We start from the raw sequence: 21,189 nt of genomic DNA on the forward strand, positions 1-21,189 counted from the left end.
CAAAGTCCTGAAAAGTGGCACAATTCCTTCTTCATATTAAAAAAATCCAGCATGGTGACAAATATAACTCATCCATTCCAGGTAGGAAAAATGTGTTTTTTGGTTGTGGCTGGGACCAAGTGTTGCCAATGAAACTAACACTAGCCAGCAGATTTTTTTTTTCATTTTTGAAGTGCAAGGTCCACATAAAAACCTTTTACTTAGGGATACCTGTAAAATATTTACAGATATCTGTAAACGGAGCAATCCTAGTTCTACGTATCTGAATAAAGAGACAATCACATCTTTTCACAGTCTGGTTTGTGATTAAGTCTTCGGAGACACTGTGTGGACAGTTCCAGGAAAGGACTCCTCTTTGCTCGTAGGTAGAAGCACTGCTTTGGGACTCTACCCTTCTCCTCACTCAGCGAGGTGGGGGAAAATGACATGGTGTTGGTGATTGTAGATAGAAAGTTGCTGGAGAAAGTGATGGAGACTTAGGCACTGGGAAAGGAGGTGCATTGAATTAGAAACATATTTGCACCCAGTAGTATGGATTGGGGGAGAGGTCTTGATGGAATGAGGCAGGTTTCCATTCTAAACAGATAAGCAGTAGAGGGAGGTCTGGGGACTTGTCTGGGGCCTGGAAAGGTAACAACACATGCAAGGAAGAATGCCAACCTGGGTTATATTTATTTAGTGGATGCCATGTGCAGACAATATGCAGATAATGTTCTCTCTGCCCTGTTAGGAGACATGCTAAGAAAGGCTGCATAAGTGTTACCTGGGAAAGTGAAGTACCTTATTCTAATAAGGCAAATTGTATAGAGAGATATGAAGAATAATATAGACTAGATTTGTTGTTCAATCCAATTGTCTGGAAAAGCTTAATTTAAACGATTTTATCAACAATGTCATCATCTGGTACTTTATAAAGTTTGGGGGTTTTTCCCTTTAACCTGATGTTTCTTTCCATTTTCTGATGCATATGGAATATTAAATACTTGTATAAACAAATACTTCCATAATCTAGTCAAACCATGTATTGTTTAATTTTCTTCTTTTATTTTAATATTCTTTTACAGATGTATGTATTATATTTTGCTAAAAAGTTTACTTAGAATTGAGACAATTACATCATAATCATAATATTTATAATAATAATAATCAGGTTTTTGAAGCAGATGTAGGGATTTTGTTATAGATTTTATGTTCCCTGAACTGTTTTCCCCGGACACATTTCCAGGACCTGAGTAAATTGTCCAATATCCACAATGCACTTTGCCTCGTGACAATACAAAATCCTCCTATTTGTGCAGATTCTTTACTTCTAGAACTCTGTCATTCTGGCATCATGTTTCCTTCTTGCTTTTATTTTTTATTGTGTATATGTGCATGCTTGCTTTTTTTAGTGTTTTTTTCCCAGTGAATCTCTGTGTTTGCATGCTCACATGTGATTGGCCTCATATGATATGGGGCATTATAGTCATTCACAAGGTTGGCTTCAAAATCACTTTTCTTCTTATGCTTATGTATAACTTTCTTTTAGATAGAATGTAGATAATTCTAGAGAAAATGTCAGACTTGTCTCTAATATTTTGAGACTCTCAAGGACAAATGTCCCCAGACATTTCTACACTGAGAGGAGATGTGTTACCACATGATTCACCTAGAGAGGGCTGGGAAGTCTGATACCCCATCTCCAGTGCATAGGATACCCTCCCATGGCAAATTATTTTGTGGGTCCAAACATAATAGAGCTGAATGTGAAGAGCTCTGTTAAAAAATAGAGATGAAAAGGACATAGATCACCAGAACTAGGAAAGAGGGAAAGGATTTTACTGTAGAAACCAGACAGTGAAAGAGTAAAAAGTACATGGAGAGATGGGAGAGAAGGGGGAGGATCATGGTTTGAGGCTAGACCTGGTCAAGCTTGGCAAACCTCCATCTCAAAAACAGAATATAGGGCCGGGAGTTTGGCCTAGAGCTAACGTGCTTACCTAGCATGCACGATGACCCTGCTTCAATTCCTAAGTACCACATACATAGAAAAAAGCTGGAAGTGGTGTGTGGCTCAAGTGATAGAATTCTGGCTTTATTTATTTATTTATTTATTTAGTGGTTCATGGGGCTTGAACTGGGCCTGGGCACTGTCCTTGAGCTCTTCAGCACAAGGCTATCGCCCTACTCTTAAATCAAGCCCCATTTCCCATTTTCTAGAGGTTAATTGGAGATAAGAGTCTCAGGTTCAAAGCTGGGCTGTCCTTGAACCATGATCCTCAGATCTCTGAATCATGAGTAAACTAGGAGTTCAGGCCTGAGCCACCGTGCCCGGCTTTAAGTAAAGTATTTCTATGGGGAGGCATTGGCAAAAAGCATGCAAAGTTGAAGATACATTGGATAAATAGCAATCTAATATATGACATAATATAGGCTAAGATTGTATATTTAAATAACTGTAAACCAAATAAGTGTAATGTACTCTTACACAAAATATGGTTTACTATTTAAGCTGAAGACCATGGAATTTTGCTTAATTATAACAACCCCCTGGCTACATGTATATACATGTAAAATAGGACAGAAAAAGAATATACTAAGGTGACCTATTAATACATTTGAATTCCATGACAAAAAGAAAAAAAGGAAAGAAAATTCTTTTCCAGTGTTAGGTGCCCTTGTTACTATAAGTAACTAATACTTGAAAACGGACTAATATCAATACTGAATGAAGAAAATGGAGGAAGAAATACTATTCTTTCTCAAGAAAATAAAGGAAGATGAAACACTTTCTCAAGTCATGTTTCCTAACTGTAATAATTATTCTACCAAAGCCAGGTAAAAAGCAAATAAAATCACATATCGGTGTCCCTAGTTGACACAAGTGCATGAATGTTTAACAAAAATCATAGAACATAGACTCAGAAAGATCACTATCTCGAAATCAAATGGGGATTATCCTAGGAATATGAAATCTACTCAGCACCCAAAACTCCACAAATGTATCTCAACGTATCAACAAGAAAGAATTATCAAATTGTCTTGACATACCTATACAATACTTGATATGTTTCAGTACTGGTGACTGAGTTTCAAAATGCAGTCATGTCAGAGAGATGACAAAATGTTTGGGTATCTCCAGTCTTTTTGCCTTCCACAAACACAGGTTTTGCAATCCTCGATGAATAAAAGTGACCTTGCAACTCTGAGATCAAAAGTATTAGGTTGTAAGCCCAGATCGGAGCCGATGACTAAGGAAAACCACATTGAGATGACAAGCTTGTGCCTGCTGGCAGGGCCACTAAACACAGACTGGGTTCAGATTCATATACTGCGTTACATCTTTCTGTGGACTTGCTCCCAGCCCTATCTGTTTGCAGGTCTGTAGAAAAGCCCTCTTTCAAGGAGTCTTCATCTCTTATAGCAGGATCCTTAACGACAAAGGCCAACTGTGGCACAGGACCAAACCCAATACCCAGCTCTAGCCCACCTCAATTATCTTTCAGAGGTGGTCCTGTCCATCTTGGGACTTTGGAAGAGAAAAGTAGCTGCCAAATCCTCTCTGAAAGAGCTGAAAGGCATGATGGATTCTTCAAACATAACAGATACCAGTGCAAACCCACAAAGATCACTAAAAATCCAGAAAGACAGGATACCATCAAATGAAGCTAATAAAGCCCCGCCAACTGCCCCATAACGAAAACTGATATCCATAAACTGTCAGACAAAAAATAAATCACAGTAATCCTCTTAAAGAAACTCAATGAGCTATGAGAAAACTCAGACAGACAAACACTGCATATGGTTTTAAAGTTGCCGCTGATTGGTTAAACTAGAGGTTTTGTGTTGACATGTTCATATACGTATAATGAACCTTGATCCATTCTTCCCTTCCCATCAGTCTCTCTCCTTCCCCTTCCCAAATGAACCTCAACAAGCTTCAACGTTTCATTCACATACATGTGTGTCAAGTATTTTGTCTATATTCACCATCTTCCACTCCGTTTCCTCGTTCCCTTCCACTAGTATCCATACTCCAGATAGGAGCCTGTTTCACCTTCTTGATAATCATGGTGCTTAAAGGGATGAGAGTCTTTTAATCTTGGATTTCTCAATCTCCAGAGCTGTGATAAATAAATGCCTGTAGTTGATCATACTTCCAGTTCTTGGTATTGAGTCCTGTCAGTCCAAACACTTTCTCACTCTTTCGCCATTGTCATCACATTAGGTGCCAAGATGTTCCATTTGCAGAGTCCACAGAAGCTGCAGATGCTGGAGAAGTCCTTGAGAAAGCACATCCCGGAGTCCTTAAAGGTGAGGGTAGAACAGAACTAAGAGCTCTGTTTTCCTGTGCCAGACAGAAGGAAAAGGAATGCCTTTTTCTGAGTACCTATGCTGTGGTGGAAAATCACTCAGGCTGTATCTCATTTTGTTCACATCATGTATTTGAATGGAATTACCATTTGTTCATGTCTCATGAAGGAAAACATATCTTCATACCCTTTATAGCATTAAGAAATGAAAAAGTCTTGCCAGGTGCGGTGGCTCACACCTGTAATCCTAGCTACTCAGGAGGCTGAGATCTGAGGATCAAGGTTCAAAGCCAGCCTGGGCACAAAAGGACCTGAGACTCTTATCTCCAATTAACCTCTAGAAAACAGGAATGGGGCTTGGCTCAAGGGTAGGATGGTAGCCTTGAGCTGAAGAGCTCAAGCTCCATCACGTGCGTGCGTCTCACACACACACACACACACACACACACACACACACACACACACACACACACAAGAAAAAGTCCTGCTGACTCGTAAAAGCATAGAGTTCTTTGCTTTCAAAGGTTTCACAATTGCATTCGGATTTCTCTTTGAAGGGTTGTTTAACTATGTGCTAATTGATAAACAGTTGTACCAGATGTTTGTGCCATGGAACTTCTTGAAACATGTAACCAGTCCACTCTTATTTCACCAACGTATCATAACAGATTGTGTGTTATATAAAAGGTAGATCTGAAGATGATTACATATTGAGTAGTTCACTTCAAAAATTATTTGGGTTATGTTTATTTTTACTTACTTTCCTCTTATCTTTTCTTTGCTATTTATGTTACCCTGTTTCATTTATCTTTTCAGAAACCCATCGTTTAATTCTCTTGATCATTTGTCTTATTTTTGCCTCTGATTAGTATATTTCTACTCCTATTCATTTTCAGTTGGGTTAGTTCTTTTTTTTTTCTCCCTAAAACCTTGAAATACATCATTAAATTATTCCAGATGTTTCTTTTTTTTGTCAGTCATGGGACTTGACCTCTGGGCCTGGGTGCTGTCCTTGACTCTTCATCTCAAGACTTCCATCCCTTGACTCACAGTGCCACTTCCGGTTTTCTAATACTTAATTGGAGATAAGAGTCTCACAGACTTTAGTGCCAAGGCTGGCTTTGGACCATGATCCTCAGGTCTTAGCCTCCTGAATAGCTAGGATACAGGTGTGAGCCATTGTGCCAAGCTCTATTTCTTTTTTTTTAAATGTAGGCATTTATTACTGTAAAAATTCTCTTAGGAGACTTATCAAAAGAAGAGGTTAAAATGGCAGAAAAGCATATGAGAAAATGCTCATCATCCATGGTCATAAAGTAAATGCAAACAAAAACAACCCTAAGATACCATCTTACCCCAACAAGAATGGCCAAGATTTTGAACTCAATGACAGATGCTGGCAGGGTTGTGGAGAAAAAGGAATCCTACTGCACTGCTGGTGGGATTGTAAGCTAGTTCACCACTCTGAAAAGCAGAGTATAGGTTTCTTAAAGAACTGAAAATAGACCTTCCCTACAATCCCGCCATACCACTCCTGGGCATCTTTCCTGAACATCATAACTCAAGATATGATAAGGACACCTGCTCAGCTATGTTCATTTCTGCAATATTCACAATAGCCAGGCAATGGAAACAATCCCGATGCCCTACCGCAGATGAATGGATACAAAAAATGTGGCATATGCATACAATGGAATGCTACATAGCCAACAGACAAGATAAAATAATAGCATTCGCAGGGAAGTGGATGAATCTAGAGCGAATCATGTTGAGTGAGACAAGTCAAGACCTAAGGAACAAAAGGCACATGGTATCCTTAATATGTTGCTATTAGATCCGAACAGTACAAGAGCGAGGACTCAATATTTGGGCACCCAATGCTATGGACATGGTATTGGAAATATAAACACAACTACATACATAGATATAAAAATTTGTGACTCTATGGACATAATGTTTTAATACATAGATTAACATGTATCTATGACATACAAACCCTCAGCCTAATTTCAATTATGTTCTAAAATCTAAGTGCCAGTGATTGTATATAGAGATTCCCTTCTTGAATTCTTGTTTGTTAAATATGTCATTTGAAATATGATGTAAAAATCAATGTAAATAAATTCTTTAATAAATAAATAAAGAGCCTATACCTATCAAAAAAAATTCTCTCTTAGGCTAAGCACTAAGGATTGCTGAAATTTTAGCTACTCCAGGAGACTGAGATCTGAGTATTGAAATATGAGGCCATTTTGAGCAGAAAAGATCCTGGAATTCTTATCTTCAAAAAGCCAGAAATGAAGATCAAGTGGTAGAAAACTAGCCTTGAAAGCAAAAAGCCCAAGAACAGTGCTCAGGCCCTGAAGTCAAGCCCCAGGATTGGTGTTTTTGTTGTTTGTTTGCTTTTAACTCTTCTTCATACAATATTTCTTGTACCTCATATGTTTTAATTTGCGGTGTTTCTATTTTTTTTTTTGCCAGTCCTGGGCTTGAGCTCAGGGCCTGAGCACTGTCCTTGGACTTTCTCAAGGCTAGAGCTCTACCACTTGAGCCTCAGCACCACTTCTGGCTTTTTCTATATATGTGGTACCAAGGAATAGAACCAGGGTCTTCGTGCATGCTAGGCAAGCACTATAACCACTAAGCCAAACTCCCGGCCCGGTGTTTCTATTTTTGTTTGATTCAAGGACTTAAAAACAATCTTCCATGTTGGTTGGGGTCTTGTTTCCCCTTGTTGGGACCAAATAACTGGCAGAAACATCTTAAGGAAAGAGATTTATTTTGGCTCATAGCTCCCTCGGGTTCTGTTTATGGTAACCTGGCATACACATAGAACATCACAGCAGCTGGACATGGGTCAGGGACACTCCACATTTTGGTGGTCTTGACACATCGAGAGGGAAACAGGCGGGGTCCAGGAATAAGGGTCTCCTCCAAATAAACTCTTTCTTCCAGGGAAGGCTCAACACCCAAAGTTTCCAGAACTTCCCCCAAATAGTACTACTCACAAAAGCCCTAGGCTTCAACCTGTGAGCCTCTGAATTAGGAAATTTGTATGAAAAGAAGTTGCCTAGTCTATGTCACTGTCAAATGATTTTCAGGTTGTACTTGTTTGCTCCAATTAATTATAAGCAACAACAAACCCCCCCCAAAAACACAAGACTTTTGGGGACAGGGCCTTGTGATGAGGACAAGGCTTTCCTGGCGACCCTTTTGCCTCAGCCATTTGAGCGTTGGGAATATAGGCATGTATAAGCTTTTAGGATTCCGCATAGTTTAGGGCCATCATTTCATAGAAGGGAATCTAGCCATGGTCAAACTCCATGCACTCTTCCACCTCTGCTGTGTGCTGACCCTCCCATTTTATCGCACAATTACAGGTTTATGGTACCATCTTCCACATGAACCAAGGAAATCCATTCAAGCTTAAGGCCCTGGTAGACAAGTGGCCTGATTTCAGCACAGTGGTTGTTCGTCCTGCGGAGCAGGTCAGTTGACAAAGTTGGAAGGAATAACTGTTTCTCTGGGTTTGTGTCTGCTGTGTGTCTACTACGAGCCTGGCAACATATTAGACCCCCAGGGAAACATGCATGAAATGTCATGATATCCACAAGATCTTGTCTTCCATTATTTCTGGATGGGAAGAAGAATGTAGAGAAGTCCACAGATAAATTACAGCATGGACAGAAGCATATACATGTAATTCTGGAAGCACACAGAGAAACTTGATTAAAAGTGTACATGTGGAGCTGGGAGTTTGGCCTAGTGGTAGAGTGCTTGCCTACCATTCGCACAAAGACCCGGGTTTGATTCCTTGGTACCATATACATAGAAAAAAAAATCTGGAAGTGGTGCTGTGGCTCAAGTGGTAGAGCTCTAGCCTTCAGAAAGTCCAAGGACAGTGCTCAGGCCCTGAGCTCAGTACCAGGATTGGAAAAAAAAAATAAAGGGACATTTTTACACTCATTCTTCTTCTTCTTCTTTGTGGGTCATGGGGCTTGAACTTGGCCTGCTCAGGCCAAGTTCTTCAGCTCAAGGCTACCACCCTACCCTTGAGCCAAGCCCCACTTCCTGTTTTCTAGAGGTTAACTGGAGATAAGAGTTTCAGGTTCTATTGTGCCTGAGTTGGCTTTGAACCTTGATCCTCAGATCTCAATCCCTGAGTAGCTAGGATTACAGGCATGAGCCAACGCGCCCGGCTTACACACTCATTATTTATTTTTTTTAAACATTGTCTTCCTCAGTCAGGACTTTGTGATACTGAATACCAAACTTGCATTTGGGGGGGGTTGGCAGAGAGAGTATAATTTCCCATAAACATTTAGTTTACAAAAATTAGATGCAATTAATCAATAGAGGCCATGCCAATTAAAAATGGTAGAGCTAATAGAAGAGGGAGCCTGACATTTTGCTATAGGCATTGTAAGAGTATGTCTCAGGCTAGACTTCTAGTTGTAATAAAGCAGACTCTAGCTCCATTTTCTAGTTATTAGTATATTCAGAAAAACAAAATCGTGTCTTTGAAAAGACACTGGCCATTCATACTTCATCCCAACTTATCATTAAGATACTATCTTTTTGCTGAGATTCTTCAGTGTGACATACTGTAGGCTCTGCCTACAATGAAGTCAATAAAACAGAGTAGAAGAAACATCTTCATGTAGTAGAGAGAAAATCAGTTATTTCCTAGTAGAGTCTCTATCTGAATACTAGGTGTTGAAAATACATTAAAAAAAACACATTTTAATAAGAAAATAAGACAGGGCCAGGATTGTGGCCTAGTGGTAGGGTTGCCTAGTGGTAGAGTGCTTGCATAGCATACAGGAAGCCCTGGGTTTGATTCCTTGGCACCATATACACAGAAAAAGCCAGAAGTAGTGCTGTGGCTCAAGTGGTAGAGCACTAACTAGCCTTAAAGCTCAAAGACAGTGCCCAGGCCCTGGGTTCAAGCTTCAGGATTGGAAAGAAACAAACAAACAAATAAATAAATAAAAGAGAAAATAAGACAGCCCCAAATTGAAGATTTGACTTATAATGCCATCCTGAAGAGAAAGTATATTTTTTGTCTAATATTTTCTTGAAATTAGAAAATAAATGCTCTGTAATTCACTGATTAAACTCAGTTTTCTACTTATCTGTTCCTTCATGTTCAAATAATTCCATCCAGCTTTTCATAAATTTTCCATATGCATCTGAATTTATATATGTATGAGTACATGTAAATAAATGCACCTGCTTGATAGAAGTGTAGTTCATTTAACTACAAATATAGTTCATGCTATATAATTTTATGTAAAGGAATAGCTACTATATCATCTTTTTCTTTAATTTCATCACTTGTAATGCATACTCCAATCCTGTTATCTATGGATTTTAATAACAAACTACTCTTAGGTCAAAGGAGAGCATTTATTTGGCTGAAGATTTTGCTTTACAATTGATATTTGAATTTTTGACTTTTCTTGGAAGTCTAGAATAATGATTTTAAATGGATTTAAAATTCTGACATTTAAGTGCTGCAACTGAATTAGGGATAGATTTGTCCAAGGATATTCTTACATTTTGAACTGGATTGAGTTCACAATGTAAACAGTCTTTATGTAAAGTTAAAAAAGAATCAGAAACTACTATTATTTTTAGCATCTTAAAATATAACAATACAATGGAATACTGAAAACCTAGTATGGCAATTAACATCAGCAAACATTGTAGTTGATTCTTTTTTTTTTTTAACCCAATCAGGAAATGACAGATGACTTTGATCACTACATTAACACTTACCTCATCTTCAGCAAGGATCTCAAGAAATGCCAGGAATTCCTTGGCATACCAGAAGTCATAAACTGGAAACAACATTTGCAGATTCAAAGTAAGAGAACTTGGATATGTGGGGGCAGCTAAGAATCTTCCGTGTCCTTTGTGAGTCACTTTCCTTTCCTAACAAGCATCAGGCCACCACATGGCTTTGTGCCCAGCTCCATTCCGCCTGCTGTTGTCTATTTCTTGTCTTAGCAACTGCCTCCGCTACAGTGAAATATTTTTCACTGCATCAGATTTACATAGCAAATTGTAAAATGAAGCCTTGTTGGGCCTATTCCTGGCTGTGAGATTCTAGGACAAATAACAACATTTCTGGTTGTGTCTTTATAAATCAAAATGATTCCAGTAGTCTTCTAACCCCGAATCCTTAAAGGTTAAATGAGACACTTCGTGGAAATTGCTATCTTGATTTTATCAGTTATGTCTGCAAAGCAGCTCAAAGTGTTACCAATCAGATTGCCATGCTCTTGTGGCTCTACCGGGCAGGAATCCTGGGGAGGTTAGAAGGGTGTGCCAACGTCTTAGGGACTTCCCTAAAGTCATAACTCAAATTTCTGAGAGACAGGAAGCCTACTGTTCCAAGAAGAAGCTGGAGATGAAAGAGTCAAGCCTCTCAGTTTGGAGGTTATCACTCTAGCCTTCAGTTATGAATCATCTTGGCACTTGGTGCTATTATAATTCTCAGGTGCTGCTGCTGCAGGTAGCATATGCTGGTGTTAACAGCTCTTACACAGCACTCGGGTGCTTCAACTGCCAGCCATACAGCAGCAAGTTGTCAGGCCCAGAATACCTAAAAGCTTAGACCTCGACTGTGGCGACTGTGGCTAGTGTTAGATCTGTTGAGCCTAGGATTGCTTTCTTGGCTTGGCTGCTCCCTGGAGCTTTTCATGACTCATCGGTGCCAAGTTTCTCTTCTCTAGGTCTTCATGGCCTTCTATTTATCTTCAGCATCAGCTCTTTGCTCTCTTTGGCTTTGTCCACTTCCACCATCTTTGGTTGTCTCTGCTCCCTTTTGTGTCTGCCCAAGTCCCTCTCTGGAACTCTTTCACTGCCTTCTCAGCTGCTACTTGCCAGAGTTGTGGCTAAACACTGCCAGGTTGCAGTTGCTTCCTTCTCCACCTTCCTCTCATGTTTCCTGCTCAGCCAGTTCTACTAATGATAAAGATCAACAATAGACCAAAATAAAATGGAAAACAAAAAACAAATTCCATTAGGAGAAACAACCTACTGGGGTTGATGATGCAATATCACAGTGTTCTGGAGGGTTTTTCCCCACTAACCAAAAGATGTCTGCATCAACCATAACACCAAACTCATGCAAACGAAGGACTGCTTTCCCACCAATCACTGGCCTTCTAGTCAAGTCACCAGAGAAAGTACCTCCCTCCCCAATCTGAGAATACCTTCAAGGTTAGTAGCAATATCCAGAGGGGACTGAGGCTTCTGGTAGCTTTCTGCCATAATCTAGTTGAGTTATTCAAGACTGGAATAGGGTGCCTCTGGAGCTGAAGTTATGGTTCCAGTAGCCAGAAGCTGGGTATAAAAAAACTCTAATAAATTTGAGAAGTGGTGCTGTGGCTCAAGTAGTAGAGAGCTAGCCTTGAGCTGAAGAAGGGCTCAAGGACAATGGCCCCAGGCCCAGAGTTCAAGTCCCACCACTGACCAAAAGAAAAAAAAGTCTAATAAATTTTAGTTAATATGTCCGAACTTCATTTCCACTGGCAATCATAAGTATACTATGATATATATAGGAAAAATGTTATTACCTAATTATTGTGGGAGTTAAGTCGTTATTCCTATATAATGCCTAAACACAAGGCTGGATGATTGCACGCATGCAAACCTACTGTCTCCATTAGGAAGTTTTCCAAAAGCATGAAAATGATTGAGGATTTCTTATTTACATTCTCATTTTCCTCATCTAGGTTCCCAGTCCAGTCTGGATAAGGTGATAGAAAATCTTGTGGCCAATAATTTGGGCAAAGTCAAGCACACACAATGCATTCTTTACATGACACTGAACGCAGTAAAGAAGTTGGCTCCTTCACTGGTAGATGTGAACAGTCTTCCAACCAACGGTGTTAAACCAAAGCCAATGTAAGTATAAAAGCCAGTCTTCCTTCATCTCGCTCCTCCATAATGAAGTTGCCTCCTGTATTAGGCAAGAACTGACACAATCATGCTGTTTTATTTATTTTTTAAATAATTCGTTTTAGACTCTAGAAATCCAGAATCAAGAGAGCAACAGAACCTCTCTGAAAACCAGTGGAGGGGAATCTTACTCCTTTCTTACCACTGCTGATGCCTCTCTCCAGTCTTATTTGGTTTATAGCTATAACATTCACATCTCAGAGCCAGTTTTACTTGTATCCCCCCTATAAATGCATGGATATCAAGATTCACCAGGATAACCAGAACAATTTTATGTTATGCTCCTTAAGGATTATTGTATATGTGTACCCTTCTTTTAAAATATTAATTAAAGCTGGGTGTTGGTGGCTCATGACTGTCACCCTGTCTACTCAGGAGGCAGAGATCTGAGGATCATGGCTTGAAGACAGCTCAGGCAGAAAAGTCTCTGTGAGAGTCCTATCTCCAGTTAACCACTTGAAAATCAGAAGTGGTACTGTGGCAGAGCACTAGACTTGAGCCTAAAGAGGCTCAGGGACAGCACCCAGGCCCTGAGTTCAAGCCCCACCACTAACAAAAAAATACACACACATATTTTAATATGTGTGTTTAATATGTGTTTAATATTTTAATATCAAGGTATCATACAGACAGGTTAGCTTTTCACAACTCAGGTAATGGGCAGGTTTGTCTTTTGGACAATGCCATCCCTTCCTTCACCCTTCCTCAGTCTGCCCCCTTTTCTACACAAGAACATTTGCACAAGTGTGTCTTCTTGAGGGGCTACCATTTAATCTGCGATACCTCCTACTTTCTCTCTTTGCTTTTGCTCTGCCCTCCCTAGAATCTATTTTCCACAAAGCTATCAGAACAACCTTTAACTTTTAAGTTAAATCATGTTCTTTTCCTACTCAAAATATGCTAGCTCTTTCCATCTCACGTTGAAATACTCCGAACTTCTTTCTTATTCTTTCTTCTTACTTTATTTATTCTTTTTTTACTGTAAAGGTGATGCACAGAGGCTTACAAGTTACAGGCGTAAGGTAATGGGTACATTCAAACCGTGTTGTGAACTCCTTAGTTGTGTAAAAACCAGACTCCATCCACCTTTTAGAACTCACTTCTTCTGTACATTCTCATCAACAATCCTTGGTAGGCTGTGTGTGTGTGTGTGTGTGTGTGTGTGTGTGTGTGCACGTGCGTGTGTGCTATCAGTGTTTGAGCTAAAACACTTAGGATTGTTCAACTTACTTGATTGGCTGGGCCTGTACCACTTGAACTATGTCCCTACCCTGGCTTTTTGCTGGTGATTTTAGAGCTGGATGCTCATAGACTTTTCTTCCAAGGCTGTTTAAAAGCCAGATATCAGCCTCTAAGGATTACAGCCATGAGGCACTGATACCCAGTGTGAATTGACTTTTATTCATGATTCTAGAATCAGATAACAACTTCTATAAAGCAGAATAAACTTATGATAGGGTAGACATTGGAGTTGGTTTCATAGAAACAGAATGACTAATAATAGCAAAAACAAAATAATCAGATCAATAGTTACTTTTCTTACATGGGTTAGGTATTGAGTACATTTCCTTTCATTTAGCGTCTTCTGTTCCCTTGCTCTCTTCCAGTCCCTCCCTCCTATCTCCACCCACGAGTTGTGTAGTTCATTAGTGTCTATCTAGTAAGCTCCACTTTTGCACACTTCCATCTCTCTACCCTCTTGTCAACCCTTCTGAAGATGTACACTTGCATACAAACCTAAAATAATTTTCACAATAAGAAAGGAAGAAAAAAATAAAGGATGTTTCTTATATCCATATCTTGGAGTTCATTTCTGTATGTCTATTACTTTATATAACTATGAAGAGGCATGTAGTCATTGTACTTTTTGTTTCTCTCTTTTTTTCTATATATTTTTATTGTAACTAATAGAGGGGTTACAGTTATATTTTCCAGATAGATGGAGCATTACTTCACACATATTGATACCCCTTCTTATGATTTTGTACCCATTTCCCTCCCCCGACCCAATCATCTTGGTTTTCCCCCTTCCCTTTCCTATTTCAAATAAACAAATAAATGCATATATAATATACCAGTACACAGTACATGTACAATATAGAGTAAGATACTGTAATAATATGAGAACAACCAAGGGACAACAAAAGAGATGAGAAATAACATAGTATATTAAGAACAACATTCACTCATTATATATCTCTGTTTCCATATCCTGGAGGTCCTTTCATTTAGCCTCATCCTATATGACCCTATGTATCTAAATTTTGAGCTATTGTGTAATAATTATGATAAATGAGGGAAAACATTGAGCCTATGTTCCTTTGGGTCTGGCTTACTTCACTTAATATGATTTTTTCCAAGTCTTTCCATTTCCTTACAAATGGAGTGATGTCATTCTTTCTGATGGCAGCATAGAATTCCACTGTGACTACATACTGAAGGGCATCTGGGTTGGTTCCATATCTTTGCTGTGGTAAATAGTGTTGCAATGAACATCATTGTGCCAGTGGGTTTAGTGTGTCCTTGTTTTTGGATAATTGGGTAAATGCCAAGTAGTGGAATTGCTGGGTCATAGGGGAGCTCTATGTTTAGTCTTTTGAGGAACTGCCATACTGCTTTCCACAGTGGTTGAACAAGTTTATACTCCCACCAACAGAGTAGTAGTGATCCCTCCTGGCCACATCCCCAACAGCATCTCTTACTATTAGATTTCATGATAATGGCCATTCTAGCTGGAGTGATGGTGGAATCTCAAAGTTGTTTTGATTTGCATTTCTTTTATGGCCAGAGATGTTGAGCATTTCTTCATGTGTCTATAGGCCATTCTTATTTCTTCTTCAGAGAAGACTCTCTTTAAATCTTTGGCCCATCTTTTAATGGGATGGTTGTTTCTTTGGAGATTAGTTTTGGAGTGATTCAATTTTTTTAGCTGTTGATATATTTTAGATATAAGACCTTTGTCTGTTGTATGGTTAGTGAAGATCTTCTCCCACTCTGTAGGATTTCTATTTAGTTAGCTAGCTATGTCCTTTGCTATACAGAAGCTCTGCAGTTTAATGCAGTCCCATTTGTCCAAACTTTCTTTAGTTTGTTGTGTTTCCGGGTCTTTATTAAATTTTCGACCCGTGCCAAGGAGACCTAGTGTATCTCTGATTCCAGAGTATCCTTTTTCAGTATCACTGCGTGTGAGTATCTAGAATCTTATATCATTTTTCATATTCAAATATATATTTTAGATCTAATTTATTCATCTTGGAGAAAATATGCATCCTTTATCTCTCTGAGTTTGGCTTACCTCACTTTACATGACTGGTTTTGGTTCCATCCATTTTCCTGAAAATAGCATTATTCTTTCTAAGGGCTGTGTAAGATTCCATTGTGTATAGGCACAGTTTTTGGATCCACTTGTCTATTGTGGGGCATCTGGGTGGTTTCTGTATCTTGGGTGTGCAGGTGTCCTTGGTCTCATGATGTCCAGCGTAGATGCCTACGGGTGGTATGGCTGGGTCATAGGGAAGGTCTATGTCTAGTTCTTGAAAACCTCCGGACTGTTGTCCAGAATACTTGTACCAGTTCACATTCCTACCAACAGTGTAGTAAGGTTTATTTTTCCCCAATCCTCAACAACATTTGTTGTTGTTTGAATTTACAATGTTAGCTAATCTTACTGGGGTGAGATACAATCTCAGAGTTGTTTTGATTCACATTTCCTTTATGGCCAGCGATGATGAGCATTTCCTCGTGTGTGTGTGTGTTTTATCATGTTTACCTCTTCTTTTGAGAAGTCTCTTCTCAGCTCCTTTGCCCACTTACTGACTGGTGTATTAGGTTTGGGAGGGGTTCGTTTCTTAAGCTCTTTGTATATTTTGGATATTAGGCCTTTTTCTGACACATGGTTGGTATAGATCTTTCCTCAGTTTCTTGTCTGTCTTTATAGTTTAGTAACTATGTCTTTAATTGTGCAGCGATTTTTATTTTGATATAATCCCACTTGTCAAGTCTCTCTCCTATCTGTGTACCCCTGGGACTTTTAAAAGAAATTTCTACCTATACCTATAAATTCTAAAGTTTCTCTTACTCTCTCTTGCAGTAGTTTCAAAAATTTCCACCCCAGATAAAGTTGATCTTTTGGTTGAGTCTGCAAGTTCTTAGATTTCTCTTTGCTATATTCTGAGTGTATCTTCCATGACTTTGATTTTTCGTTCTAATTTCTGGGTTTTTTTTCCCACAACTCCTGACACCGTGTTTTCCACTTCATTTATTCTATTGCTTAGGCTTTCTGCTGTGGTTTGCAACTGTCCCATTCCAGTCTCACAATGGCTCCTCAAGGCGGGTATGCTTAGTTCAGAAAGTAAGAGCTTACCCAGCCTCAAGTGACGGTGGCAGTGTCGCTAGGAATCCAGAGTTCGCATCATTAGATGTGCTTCCTTTTCTTCTCAGCACAGAAAAACAAATACAATATGCCGTAATAGGTGTCATGTTTAGACTTGATCTTCTGTCTTATTTCCAACAGCAATCCGGAGATGTTTAAACTCTCTTCATTGGATGTTACCCATGCTGCCTTGGTGAATAAAGTCTGGAGTTTTGGTGGCAATGAGAGGAGCCAGAGGTTCATCGAGCGTTGTATTCACTCCTTTCCCAGCTTCTGTTTGCTAGGGCCTGCGGGGACCCCTGTGGCCTGGGCCCTGATGGATCATACTGGAGAAATGCGAATGGGAGGCACGGTACCTGAGTACCGGGGCCAGGGCCTCATGTCTTATGTCGCCTACGCTCAGGTCCAGGGTCTAGGGAAACTGGGCTATCCCAGTTATTCCCATATAGATAAAGCCAATCACATTATGCAGAAAGTAGCCAGCAGCATGTGTGAAGTCCGCATGCAAGGTCACTGGAACCAGTGGAATTATGTGCCTTTGTAAAGCCACATATGATGGTGTGTGTGTGTGTGTGTGTGTGTGTGTGTGTGTGTGTGTGTGTGTGTGTATGCGCGCGCGTGCAGGCCGGTTGTATATGTGGCTAGGGAAATGAATGGGTCATCAGCAGAAAAGCACATGTTGTCAGGAAATGGATCCTGAGCCCTAGAGGAAGGAAGCAGTTAGGAGAACAACAGAAACCTAGGATCCTGCCCTTAAACAACTCATGTAGCTCATGTACACTTTCCTCATTTCCTCTACTTCTTATGTTTGCAGGCGGTACCGTTCTTCCATTCTCAGGATCTATCTTTCTGGTTTGTTCTCCTGGCTAACTTTTATCCATTTTCCACAGAGCAGGGTTCTGGCATCTTCCCTTCTAGTTTTCTGTGATTCATTTTTAATTGACTGGAAAGTGTCCTGTCTTCTGAAAGAGATGTATTCAAAACCAGTCTTGGGCCAGTGGTAAAGTGCTTGCCTACCATGCACGAAGCTCTGGGTTCAATTCCTCAGTACCACATACACAGAAAAAGGTGGAAGTGATGCTGTGGCTCAAGTGGTAGAACACCAGCCTTGAGGAAGACAAAAAACAAAATCCAGTCTTTCCTGAGCTGCTTCTTAGACTTTGAATTATAGTCATGTGAAATAAGAGCACACACAGGCACACACACACACACACACACACACACACACACACACACACACACACACACATGTATATATACCTATATATGTATACATACTTATACATATACAAATATGTGTACATATACACCCACACATGCATGCAATATATATGACACAATATTGCTAAACATTAGCAAAAAGAGTAAGTTATTTTTATCATTAATATTAAAAATCTTTTGCAATAAGTGATCCATATCAGTTCATACTGCAGCAAAAAGAAACCAGCATTGCTTCTAAAGGCTTAGCTTCCTTAAGCCACAGTGTCATTATAATAAAGAGGCTCTCATTATTTGAGCTTATACTACATAGTCCACGAAGGGAGATAAATGTAGGGAGAGAAAGAAGTGAGAGCCTTCAAACTTAGAGAGGTGGATATTTATTATCTAGGCTGGGGGCTATGGAAGCTTTGTACAGATTGGAGACCTTGGCTCTCCTGGAAGGAATACAATGCTTGGAGATATATCAACTCTTTACAGACTGAACAAGAGTTATGTGAGAGGAAGTCACTGGATCAGCTGTCCCTAAATAGCCTGAGAAGTGCTTTCCCATCAGTGCTTGATGGTATCATCCATTCAAAGATGGAAAAAATGACAGGAATGTCCCTGAATTAAAAAATTGGACTATCCCAGCCTACTTCCTCAACATATCGGAAAAATAATTATGCTTCTATTGAATGCCAGCTAAAATACTAACTCTGGAACTCTCCTGAAATCAGAAAGAAGAGAGGGTTTTTACGATGTAGAAGTAAAGAAAAGAAAGTCTCCTTATAACGAGAGAGAGAGAGAGAGAGAGAGAGAGAGAGAGAGAGAGAGAGAGAGAGAGAGAGAGAGAGTGCATTCACTTCCTCAGACTGTGGTGAACTTGTGTCTTGATATCTAGATTTATTATCAATTATCTGATATGAATTAAAATTATGTGAAAACAAACCTAACAATATGCACTGAAACCCTCTGTGGAAAAGTCGATCTCAGGAGGAAGACTTTGTAGAACTAAGTCCCTGAACCATGACATTGAACTAATTCAGCAGTTTTACATCTCTCTTAATCAGGGAAGACAATATATAATAATAATTAATAATAATTTTTCTCTTGATCTTATTAAAAGAAAAAAATTACATAAACTTGTTTAAACTGCTTTTTTCTTTATCATTGGTTGACTGGAATAAATACTTCACAAAGACATATAGTTTCAGGACTTTATTTTTTCAAGAGGCCCATCCCCAAATAAGCTTACAACTTGAATCTGCAGGTATTGCTTCCAGTTGATGATTCCTGGTCTGTGAAGGACCTTTAGTGATCTCTAGATTCTTGAAATAGATTGAGTAGATGTAGTAGCCAAAGTCTGCATTTATCTCCTAAATGGATTGGAGAAAAAAAACAAATGGCTGAGAAATCTATGCACGTAGAAACATGGTCCATTCCAACTCCAACACAAATATCACAGGAAATGAGCTCAGGCCCTAAGAAAGAAACAGTCCTTGTAAAGAAATCTTGTAGTTTTGCTGACATTTAAAACTTTCTGATTTTGAGTGGTCACATGGCTGAGCAATCTGCACCTCAACCTTTGGGCTAGATTTCTCTTCAACTATGCATATTAATTATTTACAGAATGTTTGTCCAAAGCTAGTACATGGCTGATTTCCTGAAATGTTTACTTAATTCCTCTCCTCCCTCTTCAAGCCTGAAGACAGTGAGAAAAGTAACTAAGATGTGTTCAAGATTCACTATGACCGTGATCCAACCAGGTTCCTGAGGGTCCTATCCCCACGAGCTGAACAACAGATGATGACGAGGAAGTCACCGAGTCCAAAGAGCCTGAGTGTGCAAACTCGTTGCTTTGATGGCTTTCCAGCACAAAGCTTATCCCAGCAATTTTAGCCATTGGGCTTTTGGGGCATCTAGTACACACTTGTAGCTGTTACTCTTGGCTGTTCTCTTTGTCAGGGAAGCACTCTGTGCAGGTTAGGCCACTCATTATCCATCAGTACTTGAAGCATAAATATATTCCTCTGATTTAGATGGAGAATGATATCAGTTCAAAGAATGGAAAATATTGAGACAAAGCAGCAACATATGCTTTGGGCTTTATGTGTAGCATATTCACCAAATAGTGAACAGTTCAAAATAGCATGAGGTACAGGGAATATGCAGCCCTTAAAGGTTAATCTGGTAGGCAGTGGATCAGTTCTCTTATTTAAAAGATTTATTTTAGAATAAGTTCCTGTTTCTTCTTCTTTTTTTTTTTTTTGCCAGTCTTGATTCTTGAATTCAGAGTCTGGGCACTGTCCTTGGGCTTTCTCAAGACTAACACTCTACCACCTGAGCCACAGCACCACTCTGGCCTTTTTTGTATATGCAGTACTGAGGAATTGAACCCAGGGCTCCCCCATGCTAGGCAAGCACTCTATCACTAGGTCACACTCCCGGCCCAAGTTTCTGTTTCTTAGAGTAGTTTTCTTTTCATTCTCAGTCTGGAACCATAAAGAATCATTCTTCATTTTAGGCCAACAGAATTTCCTGTGAAATTCCTATCTTAGTAATAATTACCATTGGCTAATAATCCCATCTCAGGCCACATTAAATTGCAGCTGCTTAGGAGTTGGCAACCAGATGGATTATAGTTCAAGGCTGGCCTCAGACAAAAACACAAGATCTTATTCAAAACACAACCAACACAAAAATTAGCCTGGGGTATGACTCAGGTGGTAGTAAGTACAAGGCCCTGAGTTCAAACCCAAGTATTTCCAAAAAATAGATACATAAATACATAAGTAAATAAATAAGTGACACATCATATATTCTAGCTACTTTTTTTTTTTTACAATTTTGCTTATACGATGTGATTTAAATCTTATGCATACTTGATTGGGCACATATTTTTATTTCCATTTTAGAATTGACAAAATGGGGCCTGAGAGACCTAAGTGTCTAAGTACTTCATTTGATTCACAGAACAAAAGCCCCAGCTCCACCTACTTCAGCTTTCACAGATATTTCAGTTGTCCATTACGTTATTTATCTAGCATGGATACCTTGGCACTTCCTGGCACTACCTATGCATGCACCAACATACCCTGTATGTGTTACCCATGTCTGTCACTAACAGTGGTGAGGTTATTTCATGTCTGACTACAGTTACTGAAGGTAACTGAAATTCCATCGACGGTTACAATACTGAAAGTAAAAACATAGACTTGTACAAGGCACATTCATGATTAACTTTCACAGCTGGAGCATATCACTTAATGAATGAGTCACCATTTTTTTCACCTAGATAATGGTACTTCAATATAATTTCATTTTCTTCACATGGCATAGGCATCGCCAGACTGC

General features: G+C 39.4%; 1 protein-coding gene across 3 annotated transcripts; it reads left to right on the forward strand.

The window, feature by feature from the left end:
• The first annotated feature begins 299 nt into the window (after nt 1–299).
• Nucleotides 300–17,179, forward strand: LOC150052569 (glycine N-acyltransferase-like protein Keg1). Of its 3 annotated transcripts, none has more exons than XM_090347628.1 (6): nt 300–361; nt 4,208–4,293; nt 7,673–7,780; nt 10,035–10,161; nt 12,038–12,209; nt 16,777–17,179. In XM_090347628.1, exons 2-6 carry the CDS (start codon nt 4,216–4,218, stop codon nt 17,177–17,179), a joined length of 888 nt encoding a protein of 295 aa, XP_090203754.1. In that variant the 5' UTR covers nt 300–361; nt 4,208–4,215. The 3 variants fall into 3 exon arrangements, with proteins under 3 accessions (XP_090203754.1, XP_090203755.1, XP_090203756.1); XM_090347629.1 differs by having other exon boundaries at nt 312–365; XM_090347630.1 differs by having other exon boundaries at nt 326–411.
• The last annotated feature ends 4,010 nt before the right edge of the window (nt 17,180–21,189 follow it).

The sequence above is a fragment of the Megascapheus bottae genome, chromosome 16 (genome assembly GCF_031878675.1).
Source record: "Megascapheus bottae isolate mThoBot1 chromosome 16, mThoBot2.hap1, whole genome shotgun sequence".
In the NCBI taxonomy this organism is placed as follows: Eukaryota; Metazoa; Chordata; class Mammalia; order Rodentia; family Geomyidae; genus Megascapheus; species Megascapheus bottae.

Bases quoted from the DNA above. Each gene is read 5' to 3' on its own strand.
- LOC150052569 (XM_090347628.1), top strand. From the start codon at position 4,216: ATGTTCCATTTGCAGAGTCCACAGAAGCTGCAGATGCTGGAGAAGTCC. The intron at 7,781-10,034 runs GTCAGTTGACAA...TAACCCAATCAG, and splicing joins TTGTTCGTCCTGCGGAGCAG to GAAATGACAGATGACTTTGA. The intron at 10,162-12,037 runs GTAAGAGAACTT...TTCCTCATCTAG, and splicing joins ACAACATTTGCAGATTCAAA to GTTCCCAGTCCAGTCTGGAT.